This window comes from Mastomys coucha, unplaced genomic scaffold (assembly GCF_008632895.1).
Source record: "Mastomys coucha isolate ucsf_1 unplaced genomic scaffold, UCSF_Mcou_1 pScaffold1, whole genome shotgun sequence".
NCBI lineage: Eukaryota > Metazoa > Chordata > Mammalia > Rodentia > Muridae > Mastomys > Mastomys coucha.
The window spans coordinates 1581507-1605987 of NW_022196891.1; the positions used below are offsets into that span (position 1 = coordinate 1581507).

The window sequence follows — 24481 nt, forward strand, 5'->3', positions numbered from 1 at the left end:
AAAAGAAAAGCAGAGGCTCAGCCTTAATCCTGGAGCTGGCTGCTTCCCTCACCTGGACATGCACAGCTTAGCACTGCTCTGCATGTACCAAAGAGGGACTTCCCCTCACCTAACCCTATGTAACCTAGCACTGAACTACTGTGCCTGAACGGGAGTCATCCCCTCACCATGCACAGCCTCGCCCTGTATGGTGTGCACCTAAGATGGGCTTCTCCTTCAGAGACCAACACTGAACACAGGAGCATGAAAAACTGATGCCCTGCAGCTAGGCTTGTGTTCACTTTTGGAAACTCTTTCCCTAGGATTCAGTGTGTGTGCAGGCATGCTGTGTGTGTGCTGTGTGTGTGCTGTGTGTGTGCAGGCATGCTGTGTGTGTGCAGGCATGCTGTGTGTGTGCTGTGTGGGTTTTGTGCATGTGCTGTGTATATGCTCTCTGTCTCTCTGTCTCTCTGTCTCTCTGTCTCTCAGTCTCTCTCTGTCTCTCTGTCTCTGTTTCTCTGTCTCTGTCTCTGTCTCTCTGTCTCTGTCTCTGTCTCTGTCTCTGTCTCTCTCTCTCTCTCTCTCTCTCTCTCTCTCTCTCTCTCTCTCTGTGTGTGTGTGTGTGTGTGTGTGTGTGTGTGTGTGTACTGTGTGGCACTGAATGATGATACCTGGTGATATTCACTTCTCTCGACCTTGAATACTCATACTTCCTCCTTTGTAGAGACATCGAGAATGGTAAGGACCCTGGAACTGACAACCTCTTTCTTCTTCCAGCCATGTGTCACTTGCACTTTTGAAGTCTTAGTGGCTGTGATTACTGGCATCAAATTCTCATAAGGTTGAGCACATTAACATGATGGAGAAGGCTCAAGAAACTTCTCCCCTCCCCAAAGATAAAATACTAGAGGGAGTTTATTTTTTGATGGAGCTTCCCTTGCTCACAGGTAATCCCAATTAAACCAGAAGCACCAGACTAGTGTGGAATTGTTTCTTTGATCTCTTGTTGCCCTCTTTGTCCGGAATTAATAGAAAAAGACTCCCTAATACACAACACAGAAAATATAAACCAGCTGACAGTGTCACCTGAAAAGATGGTATATGGCTATATCCCCAGGAAAGAGGTACCTAGAGGGCTTGGATCAAATCCTCTGCTCCACCCAATCTCCATTACATCATCTTTATCCAGCACAGGCATTGGGAGCCAAGCCCAGGAAGAGTCAAGTAATTCATTTACATAGCCTTTTGCCCTTTTGTGGTTGAGTTCTCTGGCTTATGGCAAAGTCAAGTCTTAACAGGTAATACTGGCGAGGGGGTGACTGCCTAACTCCCACACTGACCATTGAAAAATTATGCCAGGGTTTGTAAGAGAAGCAAAATAAGTTTCACACTTGCAAAAATCTAGACTTCCTAATGCAGAGCTTAATGTTGGAAACAAAGGACATTATCAAGTTATTGTCACATCTTATAAAAACTATGAGGACGAATTTTAAAGCTGCCAGACACAAAGCATCCTCATACTGGCATCCATGCAGATCAGATCGCTGAAAACACCCTTATTAGGGGGAGACTGTGCTAAAGAGTTGAGTTTCCTTCACATGATCAGAGATGGGAAGCCAGGATGCTGACAAACAAGTGTTCTGCAAGCACTGCTTGGATCAACAAAAGCATTCATCTGAAGACAGGTTTCTAAAAATGGAGCCAAGAGGCAAAGTCGGGGTCCCCAGGGTGGCACCCTGTATATGGTCCAGTGTGGCTCTCCTACCAGAGGCCCAGCATATTGTCATTTCTAAGCTGTAAGGACTAAAGTCACTAGAAGCTGTGAGAAATGCAAGCTGCAGAAGCAGCCTCAAGCTTTTTCATTGCAAACCCGTTCTTGACCATCTCAAAAGTCATTTGAAAGTCACCTCTGTTGAAAATCCTTGATTTAGGAGCTCTTTATTGTTTTAATACCTGTCTACTAAAATTCTCCAAGATTATAAAAGTCCCAGTCAAGTTTTTCTTTTGTGGGGTAGGTAGGAAAAAAAAAATACAATGCATGAGTCTACTTGAAATCATTTTGAATTTTAATCATAGCAAATGTGTTTTAACAGTAGTCGTAAAATGAACATTACCACATATACAAAGGACAAGACACCAGTTTGGCATACAAAAATACCATGTATTAAAATCAGGTTCATTGGAAAAACTTGGGACTGGCTAAGACACCATCTATAACAGAGAGAGCAAGCAGGAAGGCTTTTAAGACATTCAGATTAATAAACAGCAGCTTGATATCCCCTATGAAGTCAGTATTTGGCAACATTTGGACAAGAATTTCTACACTGCCTGGTAGCTCATTTATCTGTAGGGCAATTTGGCCCTTTCAAAGAAAAGCTCCCCCAAATAAATAGTCTCCATTATTATAAATGAAACAAGTCGGTAACTAGAATTATCAGCCTCAGAACAGCACTAATCTCACCATTTGATTGCAGTGTGTTACACAAGACCAGAAAGCCCACATGTGGGGCTTTAAGAATGGGAAGGAACATGGCGGTGGTTACATATGTCCTCTGTTGGGAGTTTGTGGCCAACTTCCCTAGGCTGCTGGCAATTTCCACAGCTATAACCATCAAGTGAGGCCATCTATACAAGTGGTAAAATCTATAGATATAATAATGGCAGCAGCCAGAACATAAGCATACCATTATTGAACTATTGTTTTCCAACAGTAGTACCCACGTCACAGCACACTGATTGAACTAGGGCTTTCCCACAGCAAAGAGAGAACTAGGGTTCACTTATATGCACTCCATGGCCAACTCTATAAGCAGGCTCTGGAATTTTCTACAGCCCTGATAACCCAAGAGCATCTGAAAGGATAACAGGAAAGACGAGAACTCCTTGGAAATCTCCTCATCAGCCAAGCACCTTCTATTTGTGTCTTCAACTTAAGCAGTTTTGTGAATCAGGTGATCCCTGATGGAATGGTTGGGACTGATGAAGGCATCCTAGGTCACATATCATTGTCTTCAATTGACTTCTACCAGAGCTGACATATAGAGGCAAGTCTTTTTTTTTTTTGAAACCATAATCCCATTACACTTTCATTTCTTCTCTGGGCATATCTGCCTATCTATTCAGAGCTCAGGGCTTTGTGTCTACCATTCATTCAGGTGGGCTCCTTGACAATGGATTGTCTAAGTCCACCTAGCCAACACAGTATACAACAACAGCCACTGCCTTCTCTTATTGTTCAAATGGAGATAACATAGGTATCAAGTTGTTCCCTGAAGGACATCTGTCACATCTGTTTCTCTTTTCTTTCTACTTCACATTTCCTTGCCACCAGTATATCCAACCACTTACTACTGTGTTCTCAAGAAGCAAATGCTAAGTTAAAGAGTTCCTAGTCCCTTTGAGAAGCTCCTGTTAGAATAACACAGTAAGTCATTGGGCAGGGAGATTACAGGAGACTGTCTAGTCTCCTGTAATGGAGGGCTACAGCTCTCCATCTAGGAAGGCATTCATAACAGTGATCTGGGACAACAGGGAAAGATCCAGGATGTAAGTCTGTAAGAAACAAAGAGAAAGGCCCACTATAGGGCCTTTTATATTTAGTATAGTATATTTTAAAACCCTTTCTTAGATTAAACTCCAGATATATGGGATAAGCATTTTCAAGCACCACTACAGTGTGAGATGCATATGTGGGGATACCCAGGCAGTGAATAGGGAAAAATCAAAAGACGATTGGCCAGAGCAAGCAAGACAAGGGAAGTGCTTAGAGAAACTGATTCAGAATGGAATATCTCAGAGATAGTGGTTTACAATCTTGAACTATAACAGGAACCAAAAGAGGAAAGAAAGAAAGAGAGAGAGAGAGAGAGAGAGGAGGGAGAGAAGGGGGGGAGAAAGGGAGAAAGGGAGAAAGGGAGAGACAGAGCAGGAAGGAAAGAAAGAGAGGAAGGCTATTTAGAATTCAGAAATCAAATGCTCTGTTTGCTCAATGTGTCAGTGATCAGTGGTAGAGTACCCACCTCTTTATAAGTGGAGAAGTCTTAAGAGTTTAAGACATTCCCCAAAGTAGTTGGTTTGACATGGTATATAGAGCTGATGGTTTGACATGGTATATGGAGCTCATAGCAGCTGTTTAAAAATTAATATATAAATTCAGCATTTTGTGATCCATGGATGAGAAAATCATGCTGATCTTTTCTACTTTATGTTAACTCCAATTACAGCTGAAGTGTGTGTGTGTGTGTGTGTGTGTGTGTGTGTGTGTGCTAAGTCAATTGTATCAGAAAAAAATGGCTTGAATTTCCACTTATTTTTCAAGAGTTTCAGGTTGAGAAAGATCCAGCAACTATTTCTTTCAAATAGACACCATGAGTAAATTCTCTTGAAGATCCCACTCTTGCCTGGAATTTCTGTCTGTTTGAGAATAACTTTTCAGATGATATTTTACTGATTATGGTAGAAATGTCAAGAAGCAATTTCTCCATCTAGGTCCAGGTATGAATTGGACAACTTCTGGTGTGGTTCCAGAAAGTTACCTGGTCCATAACATCATTCTTCTAAGGAGAAAGGAGTTTTGTTGTTGTCTGGGTGTATCACCCATAGCATATGAATCACTGTCAGCTTCCTAACTTACATAAGTCTTAAGAAAACACCAATTGGCCAGCAAGTTGAAGACCAGCCTCAAAGAAAAGTACTCTCTATTGAACGGCTGCAGAATTGGAAACTCAACCAAATTCTGTTCCATCAAAGCAAACAGAGTTGGTTTCCATTGTACTTGGGCAGAGAGCAATGAAGAAGAAGGCTAGGGAATTCTGACCCAGCACAGGTTTTCAAAGGAAGGGACAGGAGAACTTTAAATCAAAATCTAAGCAGGGAAGGGTGCCAGACCATTGGCTATAGTCTGAGTTTTATTCGGAATGTCTCTTGAGCTGGACTCTCCACTCCACTTTGCTTACTCTACAGAACAGCCATAATATCCTTTCAGTTTCTAAAGCCCACTGAGGAATGTTTTGCTTTTCTTAACTATGAAAAATGTAAAAAGTGCCTTTGTGCAAACTTTCAAACCTTTTAAAGATAACTAAATTTAAAAAGAGAGACACTCAACAATGTCATCTCACTCTAAAAGTAGTGCCTCATTCCAGCCTGGTGCCCACATATGCCCACACCAAATACATGACAAACTGGCTGACTTCAAGGGCAAATAAAAACACTGTTAATACCGCAATGCATGCTTGGTCGTGGATTTCACACCCACTGATGCAGTGAGTGATGCAGTCAGGAAAGAGATCAGAAGTGAACGGGGATTTCATCAGACTCTTATTTATTTGATTTTCTGAAATATTGACTCTTTTTTGGCCACAAGACCCTACACACAGTTTCACAGCACAGGTCATGCATGGCTTGCAAGTCAAAATTTTTACAGCTACTGTCTATCTATGAGCTTTGGACAATAGATTCACATGCAGCTAATAAAGTTCTCTTTAATAAAGTTAAGCCTCACTGCTCATTCCTTGGTCCAAAGTATCTAAGCAATAACCCCAAAGGGCAATGGATGATATTTTATTACCACCTATCCCCTTTGGAGCCCATAAGCTTCTTTAAGTTAGAAAGGAATTTCTTTTGGCAAACTATTACTAGTCAACTTCCCGATGTCATTATGGCCAATGTATTCACAAGCCATATGGGATTATTTAACTTTAAATTACTTAAAATTAAATAACATTTAAAAGTCACTTCTTCAGTCATCCCCATGGACTTGCTTCACAGCCATGTGGCTAGTGGCCACTCTACTAAACAACACTGAACAATTACAGAACAGTTAACATCAACCCCAAAAGTTCTATCAAACAGGACTGACCTAGAAAATTCGAAGAGCTGAACTAATATACTGCTGAAACTCCAAGGACCCACTCTGTGAATAATGCAGAGGGTGAAATTTAATTCTATTTCTTAAAAAAAAAAAGAAAGAAAGAAAGAAAGAAAGAAAGAACGAAAGAAAGAAAAAAGCCTCAGACCTTCCTGTAATAAGGTGTGACTGAAATTCAGAACTAATTTGCCTTTGTCATCACAATTTATGTCCCAGGTCATTCATTATACAAAATTTTTCTAAAGACGACGTATGAAGTGCCATACTTGGCTCTACTTAACACAGTAAGCATTCTCTTGCTTATGTCAAGATCATTAATAAAGAGAAAGTTCATGCTTCTTATAGGTTACTATTTACACAACACTCATCATCCTTGACATATGGGGGGCAGGATCCTGGCTGATGTTTTACACTTCTAAATATTTGAATCACATATTTTGAAAGTTTTCTTTCAATATCTATATTCATCCCTAAACCAATCCCCCCCTTCCTTCCCCAAAAGGAAGCTATCTAAAAAGAAATTAATCTCTGAAACAACCCTTAAAGCAATAGCTGACATAGCAAAGGTCATTCCCAGACCCTGTAAAGGATCCTAGCCCGACAGAGAAGGTGATCTGTCTAGGGAGGAATAACATGGCACAGCAGGGTACAGGTCTTGTCTTCTCACTATAGAATTACAACTTGCACACTATTGCAATACCCCAATGAGCTCATCTGCAAGATGAAGCTACTAGGGCCTCTTTTCAGCTATAACTGCTGTCCCTGCCACTAGCATGTGGCTTTAAGTCCTGACTGCTTGTCCCACATGGGATAGATACATTATTAGTGTTGTGAGTAAATTCCAGAAGAAACTGAAACATCAAGTATATAGAAGTTGGCAGGCCTCCTCGCCCCCTCCTCTAACACACACACACACACACACACACACACACACACACACACACCCTAAAAAGCACATATGCAAACCATAGGCAGAATCCACTTCAACAGTTTTAAATAATGTCTCTTAGATCAAGTATACATAAAAAAGCTTTGACTTGGGTTGTTACTGTCAGGTTGTAAGGTCAAGAGTCTACCAGGGAGCAGATCGATTTTGCTTAATTACAGCTCTAACATGGACTTTTTAAGAGTTCTGTGGATAATTTTACTATACAGCTTTGCAATAAAAACCACAGGACACCATATCAACACACATGTTAGTATCTATAAATAACCTCCTAAACAACTAGAACATTTTCACACACTGTACTATAGGATCAATCATTTTCTACTGTACAGAAAGGTATACTGGTATCTCTCACAAATGAATTTAAATATGGCCTGGCTTAAAATTGCAAGAGTAACATCCATTGGAAATATAACATTATTTATGCAACATTTTTTCTATGTGTGTTTTCTCCTCCAAGATAAATAGAAAGTGGGTCAGACATGCATTAGAGCAGCCTGAGAGTTTGAGAAATTGACGCTAACCCAACAGTATATTATGTTACATAATAAAGGATAGTATTCAGCTAATGATACCTAAATTATTAATACCAAATAAATCCTAGATTATTCGTTGTACAATGCCCAATAGCTTACATGATAAAATGGTATTTTAACCTAATTTCTAGTGTGAGCCCTCGGATACATTTTTTTTCTAAAGGTCTTACAAATTTGAAAGATTTTTAAAACCAGAGCTCATAATTTGATGTTGAATTTTCATGCCAATTGTTAGCATTGTACTCTAGATGTTATTCCTTTGTTTTATTTCACTGCAAAGTCATCACTTTAGCACACGTTTGTTGTGCAGCTTAAAGATGAAGGCTAGCATGCCAATCATGCCTCCATGTTCCAGGGCTGCTTCTGACCTTGCTTAGAGCCTATGCCACTGTTTCCTTTCCTTTGCCTTTCCCACCCTTCACACCATTTCAGGGACTCAATAGAACAGCAGAGAGGAACACAGCTGAGTGGAGTCCTTGACAAACATCATTCGTTTCACAAACAGAGTTCAAAGAGGACTATAGTGTTCCCAACTCTTTCCAAATGCACACACAACCAGATCAGGGATTGCTCCTTTTAACAGATCTTTCTTCATTAATTCACATTTAAAAATAGTTGAGCACTCATGAGAAACTGGTTCACTTACATTGAGAACATGAATTTTTGTTCACCATACTACTTTTGGCAGTAGAAACATTTGAAATACAAAACATTTTCTTGCTGGTTCCAACAAGATGAAATTGAATTCTAAGCAGGTTAACTATTACAGGAAAATCTTTCAAAGAAAAAATCATCAAAGACTGTCTATTACAATGCCCATCTAGGTGTGCCATTGATTAGCAACATTTGTGACTTTCACACAAAGCCCTCTAAACTGAGGGAAAATGATGAGTTCTTCTGACGCTCTGTCCAAGCCTTTAAACACACACACACACAGCAAAGTGCAAGTGGATGTTGGAGGTGATGTGTGGGGATTCCAGAAGGGGAAAGATCCAGGCACCTGCCAGTAGGCAGGTGTTTTAGGTACTTGGCTTATGCAAGCCCACAAAGTCTTACTCCCAGGATTCTTCAGGAAAAACTCAAAAACCTGAGATAAATCAAATTACACACACAAAATACACACAGAAATTCACAATATTTACATTTTAAATCCTTATCTTGTGAGATGGCTTGAGAAAGATTGGCATATAGGTTTCTTGGGGAATTAGGCATTGCCCATATTTCCTTGTCCATCACTCGCCTCTTGGGTTTCCAGCTTAACAAGCTTAAATCACAGATGAAGAGAAATGAAGGAACTTGACAAAGCACAACACCTTGGAGACATGTGTGCAAATATTTTCTTCAAACACCCAAAAGGTCTGTTTTGATTATTTTGATTTGGGTGCCATTCAAAACATATAAAAAAGTTTATGAAGACCAGGGTTTAGTCACACACACACACATACACACACACACACACACACACACACACACACATGTGCCCACGCATGTGTGAGCACACACACACACATGCACACACAGGAGCCAGCTCTAGGTCTTCACTGTTTTTGTTTTTTAAACATGGATTTGAGGTTTAATTCTACTTGCGTACACAGCATTTGTTTTAACCTACCATCTACCATATTTAGAGAGCTATTGCACCCACATGTACAGTTTCATGTCTAGGTAGAAAAGTCTAACTTGGGACCATGATTTTGGAAAATCATAAATTACAACCCATTGGATAAACAATTATGAGGAAGCATGCAAACATCTTCATAGTTGTCACCATCTCCAAACTGTTCTCCTGGGATCTTGCTGAGACCTCACCCTCTGCCTGTGTCTTTAAGTGAATCAAGTGGCCAATTACAGGCCAGCGCTTGCACCAAATGCTCAGTGTCACCCCCATCTCATCACAGGGATCCCATCACCAACACCTGCTCACCCCCTAAGTTGGCACCTGCAAGAGGCATCCCTGTGAAAGGCTTCAACCACAGGATATCACAGTGAAGCGCTTAGAGATGCAGGACATGTTGTGTAGCACAATGCCCAGGAGGAAGACCAAAACACAGGCCACCAGGATGACAGTGCACACACCAGACCATGTGGAACTCTTCACCACACCCCGTCTGTCGGGCTCCTCCTCCTCCACAGCCTCCTGGGGAGCTACACCCTGCAGGGGCTGCTGTTCTGCAGGGATGGTCACCACGGTGAGAGACTTCTGCTGGCTCCCGGGCAGCAGGCGGCAGCCCATGTCTCCTGGCAGGAGTGTGCGCTCCTTAGAGATGGGCAGGGGCAGCATGTAGCACCCATTGCTTGGAAGTTTGATGAAGACTGGGGTGTGCTCAGAAGTGTGTGGTATGGCGATGACTGCCAAGACCTCGGGGTCATCGGGCAGCTGTGATACAGAGAAGCCCGGGGGCAACTTGGTGATGCCACGGCACCAAGGGCACCTTACGTCTTTCTGGCTGGTCCTCATCTGCTGGAGGCACACTGAGCAGCAGGTGTGCTTGCAATCCAGCAACTTGGGCCTTCGTCGGGGGCTGTAATAATTAAAACAGATCTGACATTCCAGCAGGGAATCCTGGGAGAGTGTCTCCATCGTGGACCAAGAGCCAAAGGACAGGGCCAACAGGAAGGTGGAAAAGCTGGTTCTCAAATGTCGCCACTCTGGATCCCTCTTCTCAAGGTCAACAGGGAATCAGCAAGCTCACAGGGCATCCAGTATTCACACGTGTGCTAATTTCTGGGGGAGAAAAATAATGCAGATGAAACTAATTAATCCATTTTAAAAGTTGCAATGTGGATTAGTTAAAACATATCATGGCTCAAAAGTCTTGTTCCTCGGTCAAACAAAAGAAAAAACCATCTTATTGGTAAGACTGTAGGTTTCCTGTAATGCGCAGTAGAATATCAAATACAATTTCTTGCCTTTCTTTATCTCCCTGTAAGAATTCACAACTAGATACAGGGAACTTTACAGTGCTTGTGTAAGGACAGCTTGCTTGTTTTATGACCACTCCTTTCTTTCCTTATGTCTTTAAGCTCCATTATTTTACAATGGCAGCTAATACTACCATGAATTGGTGGGGCACAATGTGATGTTTCAATACATGTTCACACTGTGTAACAAGTAAATCTCGGTAATTAACACATCCCATCACTTCAACATTTATTGTTTCTTTTCTTTCCATCAGCAAGTAGCCAACTTGCTTACCTGTCCCCTGGCTTTGCTCTCTGAGTGCTAGGTTTAAGGGAAGTCACCACACCTGGGTGCTAGGGATGCAAACTCTGCTCCTCAAGGCAGGAAGAAGTTTATCTGTCAGCCTCATTTCTTTCTACATATGTGGATTTCACAGAGGAAGGGGTATCACTGTGACGTTTCTAGGCAGGCAAACAGTGTGCTCCTTTCTCAGAGGTGACGGAAATAACCCCATAGGCAGAAGCTCACAAAGTCCATCTTTTTACTTCTTCCTCCAAACACCTTTAGTGAGACAATTCTCATCAAATCATCTTAAAAGTGGCCAAAAGAACAAAAGGAGAAGCCCACAACAAAAGCAGGGTCTGCAAGTACTGCAGGCCAACTCCACAGAGGAAACTCAAGCCTGTCCTCTCGTTTCCTGATTACTTAGGCTTGCCTGCCTAAAGGTTAAAATTGGTAAGATTTTCAGTAGTAACGGGGAAATGAACCCAGGGCTACACACATGCTAGAAAGCTGCTCTACAGCAAGACCCAGCCCCTAGCTCCTAGCTCACTGATCACAATAAGTACTGAAGAACTAACAGGAAGACTATATATTATGTAGAGTGAAAGTGCATAGGCCTCCCCAGTACTAGGGGAGGTACTTATTGAGATTGAAATGAGGTTTGAGGGCTGCCCCCTGTGCCCTCAGGTTTTCAAGGAAGGCTGCCCAGGTTGGCTTCCTGCCAGAAAGCATCCATATTAGAAAGCACCCATATTCTGCTTTTTTGCATGGAGCCATGATTCTGGAAAGAACTGTTTGCCTGAACGTTTTATGTTTCTAATTTAATTTCCTTTGGGAAATAAAAAACAATCATCCTCTTAGATATATACATTGTTAAAATAAAATTTTAGAATGCATGAAAAACAACCTACTTTGCAAAAAGAGATGGCTCGGAGTGTAAACACGCCTGTTATGGAGGCCTGGCAACCTCAGTTCAGATCACAGAACCCATGAAAGTCACCAAAGCTGCAGCTGGCAGCCCACATCTGTAATACCAGCATTCTAAAGTATAGTGAGATCAGAAGCAAGGACAGAACTAGCTGGAAAAATGAGGCCAGCTAGCACACAGCACAGTAGCGAAAACAAGAGAGACCTTGCCTCAAACAAGGCAGAAGGAGCCTCATGAAGGATATGCATAATAGACATACAATACAAAACTTAATCACTGATAAAATCAAACAATTAAAAGAGACCCATACTTGTATGTTAAAAGCACCTATTTTTGATATGTTACTAAATCTAAAATTAACAATACAACATTCCTAAAGTCCATATCAGAACCAACAACATCTCTAGCCACTGATCTGAGGAGTCTATCATGTACAAGGTAAGTCTGTGTCCAACACTGTACAAATATGCATATATGTTTGAGCACATCCCTTTCATGCATGTTCACATGCATGTGGCAGCCACAGGAAACCTCCAGTCACCTTCTACTTTTTGAGACACCATCTCTCAATGGCCTGGAATTTCACCAACAGTCTAGACATAGCTGGCTAGTGAGCCCTCCTGCTAGCAAGCTGCCAGGGGCCCTCCTACCTTCACCTCCCATGTGCTGTCACTAGGATTACAAGTGCATGTCACTCTGCCTGAGGTTTTAGATCTGTCTTTCTAGCTAAGACTTACTGTCTGTCTACATATAGTCCCAAATTAGAGCTGGGAGCCGTAACTACATACGCTTTGTTACACCAGAAAAGTTGGAGGAGTAAAAGATGTCGAGGGAAGAAAAAGACCACATCCATGACCTAGTGATTCCTCCACCTCCCACATTAGAGAGCTTGATCTAATACTGGGGTGACTTGCAGGTGTGTCTTCTCAAAGAGTTTTACAGTTGTACCCTTTCTCTTATGTTCGGTATTTGACACAGTCACCTTCGAAGGAAAGAAACTCCAACACAGCACTAGAATGTTTCCCTAGCATGTCGTGAGTCCGGGATTCAATGTCTAGGATCATCAACAGATAAATTAAGGGCTGGAAAAATAGTACAGTGATAGAGTGAAGTCCCAGATTATCTCCAGTATAGCAAAGATAAAATAAACAAGTTACTTTCTATAACGCCTACACTCTGAGTTCTCTTCCCTAGGCCAGGAAAGCAGACCCTTCAGGGATAGAAGACAACACAGGCTATAGACTGAGTACTGTGGCCAGCAGCATGTGCCAGGCATGGGGCTTTATAGCAGGCAATGGGAAAACACCAAGAAGTTTAAGAGTAAGACTGATCTGGCTGGGTCAGATGGGGATGATCTGTGAATAGACTATTAGGTTGGACAGAGAGGAGCCATGGCTTGAGTAAACATGATGTCTATGCAATATGCTAAGAGGTTTTATGGACATTGACACAAAAAAGCACAGCCCTCATCTAAAAAGGAATAAGGGGTAGTCTATCCTGGAGCCATGTTAACTGACCATGGCCTGGGAACACATATTTAGGTTACCCCAAATTCCATTGTTTCAGCATGGAAAGAGTTTTACAGTTTCACTGAACATAGAAATGGAGGCATGCTTAAAATATATTGGCCACATCAGAGAGGTGGGTATAGCAGACCACTAGTTTGCTCCAGCCCATAAGCTAAGAACACCATCAAATGGCATCTTAGACCTATAGGAAAGCTACCTCTGTCTTGCTGTAACTGCTTCTCTATCATTAGATATAGTCACACTATGTCAGTTCTGACACAGAGGTGGAAAAGGAATGGTTGTTTCAGGGCTACAGCTAATAACCTCTGGATGACCTGTAACATTCAAATTCTCCACAACACTATAGTTCTAATTTGTTAATCAGATTTTACAGCACTTGCTTTCCATTCCTCCCGGGTCCCCCCTCCTATCCTTGTGAACCACACCCCCAAAAACCCAAGTCCAATTTGTGTTACCCATATACTCATCAGAGCCTAGTCAAAATCTCAGTAGCCACCATCCCCTTAAAGAGAACTGAGTTCTTACTTGAATAGAGTAGGGTCAGGCAATAATTGGCAATGAAGAGATCACAACATGAAGTCAAAGCAGCTGTGAAAGGGACATCACTGTGTCACTGAGAGAAACAGAGGTGATGTGCAATGAGTTTGCTTAGGATATATGCCACAGCAAGTTCCAGTAAGGTATTTAAACCACAGTGGGCAAGTCAATGTGGAACACAAGAGAATTAAGGATAGTTATAGGAATGTGAGCCATGGGCTCAAGAAAAAAGAAAGTGGCTACATTGCTCCAGAATAGAGAGGTCAAGTCCTGGAGAGGTGGTCACTGCTTTGTGGCTGGTCTTCCCTCTGCCCTCCCTTATGCCTTAAATTATTACGATGTTAACTGCTGTAGATTTATAAAACCCATAACATGGCAAGCTTCAAATTACATCAGAGCAGGTCATTGTCCTTATTCTCTATCAACTGATATGGAATGTGTCAATGGCTGTGAGGTTGAATTTGTAGAGAAGGGACATTTGCTCAAGGAACTACAGGAACAAGCCCCAGAAGGTAGGGTTTGCAGAAGCACAAACAAAAAAGGCGACACACATGCCCCTAGAAGGAAGACCTTGGGGTCTTGTCTTCTTGGTCCTTGTCTCCTTTTTTCCCTCTCTTAAAAAAAAAAAAAAAAAAAAAAAAAAACGTTTTCAGTGCCCGAGCTGCCCATGAAGACAACAGCCTTGCCATCTTCTCAGGATGCCTGCCACCAATTAATCTTGCAATCTTCCTTCCCGAAGTTTTGTCTGCTAAGCACTAGCTTCTGGCTGGTGAGCAGCTAGATGTGAATCCAGTAACACTCCTTCTGTGTACCTGGGATAATTACTTTATTTTTCTAAAAGAAAGCAAAACCAAAACTCCTCAAGGTATGTTTATGAATCACACTCTTAGCTACTTTTAGTGTCAAACTCACTGATATAGATCAAGCCATAGCATGACTCATGTATGTGAATGCACACATGAGGAAAAGAGCATGACCAGTAGATGTGAATATATAGAGAGGAGAGGCTACTTTGAGCTATGGTAGCAGGAAGAAAAATCACAGGAAACTATTAAAATGACAGATTGCTGAAATTCATGAAACACCATTTCTTAACAACTATACCCAAGAAAGCACCATCACTGTAAACACAGTTGGAAACAAATGTTTCATGGTACCAAACCAAATACGTCAATGTACTGATTAATCTTCCCTCCATATAATTTACTTCACCTTCTAAGTAATGGCTCTGGGAACATTATAATGAGTGCAAAGCAAGGTAGAATGAGTCTGGTTTTCTTATCTCTGTCTTTGTCACCTCTGACTACGACAGGAAGGCAAGTCACTTAACCTCTCTGAACCTATGTGACCTCATCAGCCCAGTGGAGATGGTAGAGCCTGGATGAAGGTCAAGTGAGTTTACCTCTCTGCTCAGAGCATTGCAGTTGGGATTTGCCCAGGAAAAGTACCCACAGGCTCTTTCTGGTTATCAGAAAAATACCATTTACACAGCATGCCAGAACAAATGCAAATCTTCCTGCTGGCCCTGCTCCATGGCCTGCAGCACCATCATTTTTCAATAAAGCCAACATGCAACCTGATTCACGAATTCATGCTCAGAGAAATGTTCACTTAATTTTAATGCTAAGTTCCCTTAAAATTAGAGTCTGCTACTCAATTTCCAACTCCACCCAAGTTCCGCCAAAGCAGAGTGGAAACATGGTCTTATTTTTGATGGTACACATCTTAAAGCCTTTTTGACAATGGCAGCTCTAATTTACACGCAGCTTTGTTCTATACTCAGCCCAGGTGTATGGTATTATAGTTTGTTTTCTGGAGCACGATTAGGAATGATGGTGATTAGTTACGTAGAACGAAGAAAACATCTGAGGCTGTGGCCTGAAGCTAATGATGAATCACTCTTCTCTTCTCTTTCATCATGAAGTCAAGAGAAGCAAGGCACCGATCCAGAAGAGAGAACAAGAGCTCTGTCCACTGAGGCTGGAGAAGAAGTTCAAAGCTCCTGCCAAGTATGTTATACAAACATGCACACCAGCAATGGCCTTGGGAAGTTGAGTTTGGCATTGCCTTCCTTGAGAGCAAGATGGGGTACTCAAATAAAATACTCATGAAACTTTAAAGGGAGTGAGAACTTAGGTAGAGTTCACAAGAACAAGTATAGGCTGGAAGATATTGGACCAATTTGTTAAGTGTCACTGCAATTTATTTTTTCAAAGAACCTAAAGTAAAGATCAAAGAGAAAAAAACAGACCACACAACAAGGAACAGTGGCCAAGGAAACAGCTTTCAAGACAAAACTTATTTTCAAGCATGTTTTCATAAAACAGTACCTGGTTATATGTACAATATCTTTTGTACACTGTGCAGATCAACTAAGGTCTGTGAGGGGTATTACTATAGCTTTAGGGACCTTTGGTATCAGGGATCTGGAACTATTTAGTATTACTTTGTGATTTGTACATCTTTATGAAAATACAAGTATGGTGATATACTTGCATAAATGTAGTGGGAGGTGAAATAGCAAAGGTCTGTGACTTTGACGTTTTACAGTCTAATAGCTTTGTACAAGTACAGGCACATGAACCTATACATGAACATGAGTAGATGCTGAGGAACTAGACAATCCGAGTTGGCTCACTTCATCCACAGTTAGGCATCCTCAGCTTTGGAGCTAACCAGGAAGCCTCTGGAGAACCATAGCATGAAGTGGTTACATCCACTTGATCTATACTGCCCACCTTTGATGTTCTACAGAAAGACCTAAATTTAATGGTTGCATTAAAAGAAGTCTCAAAGATTGAACTTTGTGCTACATTGTTTATCTCTTTTTTTCTACTGAAATGGCTTATCTTTCTGAGATAGGCCATCTATCTGATGCTTGAGTGAGATATTTGAAATGAGATTGGGCAAAAAAAAAAAAAAAAAAAAAAAAAAAAAATCATTCGGTATTATCTGGTATTTCAGCTGGCCAGACTACTTACTTGTTGTAGTGTGTCATAACAAATGTACCCAATTAATGGCCAGAAAGGAAATGGCCTGGTAACAGGCAAGTCCTTGGCTTCTAGCTTTCTTGCAGCAGGGAACAGTCCTTCCAGGACATGGGGTCCTTCATACATCAACAGGCTTCTTGGGGGAACAAGAGCTACAGCTTTGATGCAGTGAGGCAGTGGATACTGTATCTTGACAAAGTTCAATTGAGGATCCACTGCATACGTTCCAATCTTTATTCAATTTCCCTTTGGAGTATTCTGAGTTTTTGTACTTTAAGAGGCCATCCTTTAAAAAAGCTATCCTGTAAAAGTCTTAGATGATGGAGAAAAATGGTGCAGGAAATGCTGACAGTGCTGGTGGTTGACAGGGTGGCAGAAGTGGTGGTGGTGGGGCGGGAGTTTCAGTGGTTAAACAGGAAGAAAAGTAACAGAATACCTATGATATTCACTGCCCCCAGCAACCTTCCACCAGGTGAGCCCCACCTCCTGAAGTTTACTCACCACATAGTCACTGTCCTAGCTACAGCCTAGTTGCCCTACATGCCTGTATATGCCATGGAGCCAAGGGCATGCCATGGCTCGGAGCCCTGTAGTAGTACATGACAATCCTCTCACTGAGAAACCTAACCTACCATGCAGCCATGGCTGCCAGAGGTGGTGTTTGTTTAAGGTGTGATATGCTCGGTATAAGTCAAATTAGCAAAAGAAAAATGCACCAGACCTAGCCACAAGCTGTTACTACATGCTAACAAAGAGTACTATAACCAAGACACTTACCCACTAAAGCCACATTCAATATTACACAAATTATGATGATCACTGGTTTTGTTTGAATATCTAACCAACAATCAATACCATTTGCAACAGGAGATAAAGATTTTAGATATAATTCTACTCTTAAATAGCAAGTTACCTTGGTCTAATTGCATCTGGACTAGATGGTGCCTTAAAGGACTTTTTAGTAAAAGCATCATATGGTATGCTGCTAGGTTTCCAACAGCATGCTTGTTCAGTTGATGCCTTGTATACTGAGCAATAAAACAATAATTCAAGTAGATGGTATTGGTAACACACACACACACACACACACACACACACACACACACATATATATATATATACACACATATATATATACACATATATGTGTATATACATATATATACATATATATATATATGTATATTATATATATGCTGGACTGTGGAGCCTTTAGGAAGTGGGGCTTCCCTCTCAGAAGATCATGGGGCAGGCTTCTGTCTGCTTTCCGGTCTGCTATGAGGAACCTATGCAGAATGCACACCACTGAACTCCATGATGGCATCCCTTGTAGGCATAGACTGAGATCTCATTAAATCAGAACCCACACAAACCTTTCCTTCTTTAAGTCGCTTAGGTACTGTGGTCACAGCCACAGCAGGGTAACTGATGCATGCATTAATTACTCTCTTTGTCCCCAAAGAATGCATTCAGCAAGAGCTAAGGCTCTTGCAGAAACACCACCACTGTTCCCAGAAACAATGATAACCTTTTAACATTTGATCAGTGCCCTTCCTGGATCAAGTAAGACATCCTTGTCATCCCAACTAGCCCAAGCAACCCAAATCTACCTCGGAAAAAAATGAAGCTGCATGGCCACAGGTCTCCTGCAAGAGGCCAAACTTACATGTGCCATCCCTCATCACTCTGCTCGGTCTTTATTCATCCATCACTCCCCATTGTCTTTATTTGCTCTATATCCAAGTAACAGCCAAGAAAAAGTTGCTGATGGTAACAAAGTAAAGAATAGTTATAAAAGACTGTCAGGGGAGCCCAGGTTCCCCAGAGGGAAGAAATGATAAAAGATGCCAGCTCCAGAACTTGCCTGGCTGCCAGAATGTGAGCAGGATTGGAGTAAGTGAGGAGTCTGGCAAATCGATAAAGTCAACGAGATGGTAAACAAAGAGGCTAAGTCTTCCTAAGGATTTGCACATCCATTAGACAAGGCAGTTCACACAAGTATACTAATGTCTATTGAGAACCACATGCCAATCATCTTTCAGGGCACTAGGAACACCATGGCAAATGGCAAACAAGTGTCCCTGACCTTTTAGAGCTTGGATGAACATTCTGAAGGGAAGAGCTGTGTCAAGAGAAGAACAGAACAGAGCAGGAGCAGGCAGAAAGGAGATTTTTTTTCTCCAATGGCATGTACATATAACTAACCATAAAGGGAGTCAGCCAGGACTACTGATGAACTCTTGCTGCTCATTAGAAACAGAGAGAAGACTGGACCTTAAGGCTCTACTATGAAGAGCAGGTTAGAAGGAAGGACACTGGCGTTTTCTGTATTAAGCTAAGCATTATCCTGGGGAGCAGATGTAAGACTTTAGGGATGTATCAACACAGATAGTGAAGATGTCCAAAGCCAAGCTTTACTCATTGCTGGGGACCAAGGCTGTGATGATCTGACAGACACTCACTCTGCATGAGTTGATGGGGCTCAGCTCCAAAGATATTATTCAAGTTCCCAGAAACCAAAGGCCTCCCTAGGTAGGGACCTCAATAGCCCCTAATTTTCATGTGTAGGCCATCCAGAACCTTTGAGGACACCCAAACTCCTATGCAAATATATACTTTCTGTGGTGCTGGGATAGAAATCCAGGAACCTTTGCATGCTAGACTACCACTGTGTATATTCACCCATAGTTTCACAAAGTGAACACACCCACCCCACAGTCCTGAATTTTGCTGTATTGACTTTGAGATGGGGTCTCACTCTGTAGTCCAGGATGGCCTTGAGTTCTCTATTGTCCTATCTCTGTCTTTTAAGTTTTGGGATTATAGGAAGTGCACCATGAGGCCCTACCATTCCTCATTGTTTTTAATCCAACCTCAAATTCAGAAAGAGAGAGAGAGACAGAGAGAGAGAGAGAGAGAGAGAGAGAGAGAGAGAGAACAAGATCTGAAAGCATAACTAAGGTTTTTAGTGCTGTCTCATTACCTCACAGAAATAGTGGCTTTGCTGTGGTATCCTTGGTACTAAGTACTGACTCTTAGTAGGTTCTAGGTATGTGGAATGATTGGAATGATTCTCAGTTTAACAGTATGTAGTCAGGATGTAAAGGCCGTCACGGATAAAGAGTAAACTGGCATACACTCTCAAGTTGAGTACAATGATCCTTCAAGTTGAGTGTGTATGGGGGTCAACAGATGAAAACTAAGCCCTCTTAGAGCACCCCTCATTTGGCTAAAATTAAAGTCTCTGAGAAATTCTGATGAATTCCCACTCTAGGGCAGTTTCGTCCCAGGACAAAGGGCAAGAGTAGCTATAAATGCCTTCTGTTGAGTCTCAAGACCCTGACCACCACTGTCACACTCTAACCTCCAATTCATGCTCCTAGAAACCCAGTTGTCTTTCCTAACATTCCTCAGTTGTCTTTCCCACTGCTCCCCATTGCCCTTTCCCCTACTCAACTCAGCATCCCAGCCAACCCCTCCAGTTACTCCTCCATCAAGCACAAGTCACATGCTAAACAAATATTTGTCTCTTGTAATCTGCTTTCTGTCAGTATAATTCACAGGCCCCAGAAACTGCTCCTAAGATAGGATAGGAAAACTTCACCTCACCAACAGCTCCAATACTACTGCACTTACAAAACTCAGGCACTGTGGCACTGAGCGCTGAGTGTCAGTGGTCCCTAGCAGTTTAGCCCCCTGTCATGATTTAAATATGTTTGGCCCAGGGAGTGGCACTATTAGAAGATGTGGCCTTGTTGGAGTAGGTGTGACACTATAGGCATGGGTGACTCTCATTCTAGTTGCCTGGAAGCCAGTATTCTGCTAGCAGCCTTCAGATGAAGATGTAGAACTCTCAGCTCCTCCTGCAGCATGCCTTCCTGAATGCTGCCATGTTCCTGCCTTGATGATAATGGACTGAACCTCTGATCCTGTAAGTCAGCCCCAACTAAATGTTGTCCTTTATAAGACTTGCATTGGTCATGGTATCTGTTCACAGCAGATACCATGTCTTAGGGTTTTACCCTAAGACACCCCCAGTTCTCTACACTCAGTTTATAACTGGAGACACCTATCCCCAACTAGCTTAACAGGTAATCTCTGTGGCAAGAATTGATACAGATTCAGACTCCTTAGTCTTTGCTCTACAAAAGAGCGTGTTATGGAGGAGTACCACACCACCTCAGACACCATCATCCTGTTCACTCTCACCTTTCTGTATCTATATCCTATTGTCTTGTCTTTCTTGAAAGCCCTCATTGATGCAGGAAGGTATTATACAAATGTTCAAACACATCAAACATTCTTGGATGTATAATTCATGGCAAACAGAGGTTCACTGGAGTCAGGTATCCCAAGACTAGTAGGAGAAGCATGGAGGGAAAGCTCTGAGTTACAAAACAAACAAGCCCCACTTGTTTGTGAAGACAATTTTACTTATACACATTTATACATGCACACGCATGTATGTGCACGTACATACTCATGTATTCATATATACACATGCGTATGTACAAGCATCCATGTATGAGTGTGCATGTGCACACACACACAAACACACACACTTTTAAGCTCCTTTAAACTAACTGAAGCAACATTCAATGGCAAAGCTGGTTAAGGATGGAAACTTATAAGCCTGGTGGGGTTCAGACACCCTTTTAAATAAGTGAACTTGGAGCCATACAGAGCTCTTCTCTTTGAGCAGAGTGTTGCCACAGTCTTCCTGCTTACCCTCAACACTCATGATTCATACCTTGAGTTAAGACTCCAGCAGGAGTTGCAAAGAATCCCTGAAGGCATTGGCACTAAAATTAAGCACCTCCAGGAGTCAGCTGTCAGTTTGCTCATTACTTTCTCTTACTTCCAGCTGCAGTTACTCAATGAGGGTTGATTTCCCATTTAGGCAAAGTAAGAAGGGAAGAAAAAAAAAAAAACAGTCCAAACCCTGAGAGTAGATATTGAACAGTGGTGCAAAGCAATGCTATCCATCATTAACTGTCTTTCTCACCCTAGTGATAAACTCAAAAGATTTCTTCTGTTTTCTTAAACATATTTTAAAAATCCAAACTTGAGACAAAGTTAATTAACAATAAGGCACACACATTTAAAGTATGTAGTTATGGTTCTGACAAATGCCTCATCCCTGTAATAACTATATCATCCTACAAACTTCACAGATCCACCTGCCCTCACCCCTACCTCTTGCAGCTTCTGCCCTATCTTCTATTTTTGCAATTGTGAATTTGAAACTCATCCACAGTTTCCCTTAGGAAATTAGTTTGGAGCCAGTCCCACAAAACCCAGAGGAAGCTCCACTCCCAGGTGCTCTAGCACACCCAGGGTCATAGCATCAGAAGTGAAGAGGACACACATCTGTCCCAACACCGGGAGTAACTGGGACCAATGGGACCCAGGCACACAGAAACTCTATCAGTCCAGTGGCACCGGTTCCTTCCTGTCTGTCTGGGCAGATGCTCTAAGCAGACCTTGGGTGCCAACTCTGCAGCCAGTCCCACAAAACCCAGAGTAAGCTCTACTCCCAGGTGCTCTAATGGCCCCAGGATCACAGGATCCCAGGATCCCAGAGACAGCTTGACTCCGAGGAGTTTCTGAAACAACCAGTATCACAGGAAGAACAAGCTCCACTCAGATATAGCCAGGCAGGTAACACTAGAGATAACCAGATGGTGGGAGGCAAGCAGAAAAGCATAAGAAACAGAATCCAAGGTTACTTGGCATCATCAGAACCCAATTCTCCCAAAATAGCAAGTCCTGGATATACCATCACACCAGAAAAGCAAGATTCAGATCTAAAATAATTTCTCATGATGATGGTAGAGGACATTAAGAAGGACATAAATAACTCCCTTAAAGAAATACAGGAGAATGCAGGTAAACAGTTAGAAGCCCTTAAAGAGGAAACACAAAAACCCCTTAAGGAATTACAGGAAAACACAATCAAACAGGTGAAGGAAATGAACAAAACCATGCAAGATCTAGAAATGGAAATAGAAACAATAAAGAAATCACAAAGAGAGACAACCCTGGAGATAGAAAACCTAGGAAAGAGATCAGGAGTCATAGATGCAAGCATCACCAACAGAATACAAGAGATAGAAGAGAGAATCTCAGGGGCAGAAGATACGATAGAAATCATTGACCCAATAGTCAAAGAAAATGGAAAAAGCGAAAAGTTCCTAACCCAAAACATCTAGGAAATCCAGGACACAACGAGAAGACCAAACCTAAGGATAATACATATAGACGAGAGAGAAGATTCCCAACTTAAAGGGCCAGTAAACATCTTCAACAAAATTAGAGAAGAAAACCTCCCTAACCTAAAGAAATAGATACCCATGAACATACAAGAGGCCTACAGAACTCCAAATGGATTGGACCAGAAAAGAAATTCCTCCTGTCACATAATAGTCAAATGCACAAAACTAAATACACAAAACAAAGAAAGAGTATTAAAAGCAGTAAGGGAAAAAGGTCAAGTAACATATAAAGGCAGACCTATTAGAATTACACCAGACTTCTCACCAGAGACTATGAAAGCTAGAAGATCCTAGGCAGATGTCATACAGACCCTAATGCCAATCCACAAATGCCAACCCAGGCTACTATACTCACCAAAACTCTCACCATAGACAGAGAAACCAAGGTATTCCATGACAAAACCAAATTTACACAATATCTTTCCATAAATCAGCCCTACAAAGGATAATAGATGGAAAACACCAACATAAGGAACAAAACAACACTCTAGAAGAAGCAAGAAAGTAATCTTTCAACAAACCCACTCAAACATAATTCCACTCTAACAACAAAAATAACAGGAAGTAACAATTACTTTTCCTTAATAACTCTTAATATGAAAATTAATATTACCAACATATCCTAATAGATTGAAATTCAAAAATAAGAGGAATTAGAAAATTTGTTGGTTGTCATTCAGTCATCTCTCTAATTTGGTAATTGGAGAAATAGGTGCAATATTGTACAATCTATATACACTTTCTGCTTCTTTGTACGTGACAGTGTCTTGCTGTGTACAACATAATGGTTTTGAAATCATGCTTCTATCTCAGCCTCTCTATTAGTAGGATTGATTGTTTAATGTTTTTACACTATACTATGGTTTTCAGAACAGCTTACATATTTCAAAATTATTTATACAGCCAAAAGAAACGTAGACAATTAATTTGGGAGGTGGCTTGTGAAAGAACAACAAAGAGTGAGATTGAATGCTTTGCTTGATATTTAAAACTATTATATCAATTTTGAAAAAGATGACTTTATAAGTTACTCTTTTTCTGAGATGAATGCTTTTCAAAATAATCACAGTCAATTAACAAGATTCTTACCCTCACCTAATGTCTGTGCCACTCTCCAAGCAGAACCACTGTTCATTGAAACAGTTGGTGAATGACTTCATGGATAGACCATCTTAACACACATACCATTTCTTAAATGAATGTAACCTGTTCTCTCTGGGCTGAGAATGAAGACAATCACTCAAGTCAAATAGCTTTGACCATAGCAGGAAGTCTGTATCCAAAAATCGTGCCTACAATTCATTCCTTGGCGCAGCAGAACTGTCAATTCTCAGCTTAGCTACTATGGAGGTAAAATCCTTTGGTGATGTGAGGGTCATTGAAGTACAGCCTTATTACAATGAACTCTAATGTCTAAAAATTGTTCTTATTTTGAGTTTGTACCACAGTAAGAGTCAAGATTTTAAGCTTTACTGAAAACAAAACAAAAAAACAAACAAACAAACAAAAAGACTTTATTTATGTTCATTTTCAAAAAAACTAACAGTGATGTATTATTTTAAAATATCATACAGTTAATATGTTTGGAATATTTAAAATTTATATTGGGAAAAACATATTTTCAGTATTGCTGGAGACAAGCATCTACATAAGTCTTTTCAATTGATTGTTGTTTTATATCAAACAACTTTTATAATGCTCATTTTTATTG

The 24481-nt window shown here is 41.2% G+C and overlaps 1 protein-coding gene across 7 annotated transcripts in view; it reads right to left on the reverse strand.

Annotated features, from left to right (window-relative positions):
- Positions 1-2022: 2022 nt before the first annotated feature.
- The window catches only part of Rnf152 (ring finger protein 152), an 84029-nt gene continuing 61570 nt past the window's right edge, over positions 2023-24481 (reverse strand). For 5 of the 7 annotated variants that reach the window (XM_031379665.1, XM_031379628.1, XM_031379639.1 and 2 more), the window contains one exon: positions 8893-10052. In XM_031379665.1, coding sequence (XP_031235525.1) covers positions 9294-9908 — 615 coding nt within the window. In that variant the 5' untranslated portion in view covers positions 9909-10052 and the 3' untranslated portion in view covers positions 8893-9293. Of the gene's footprint in view, positions 10053-24481 lie in introns of all 7 variants that reach the window. The other 2 variants (XM_031379647.1, XM_031379619.1) reach the window with 1 other exon arrangement.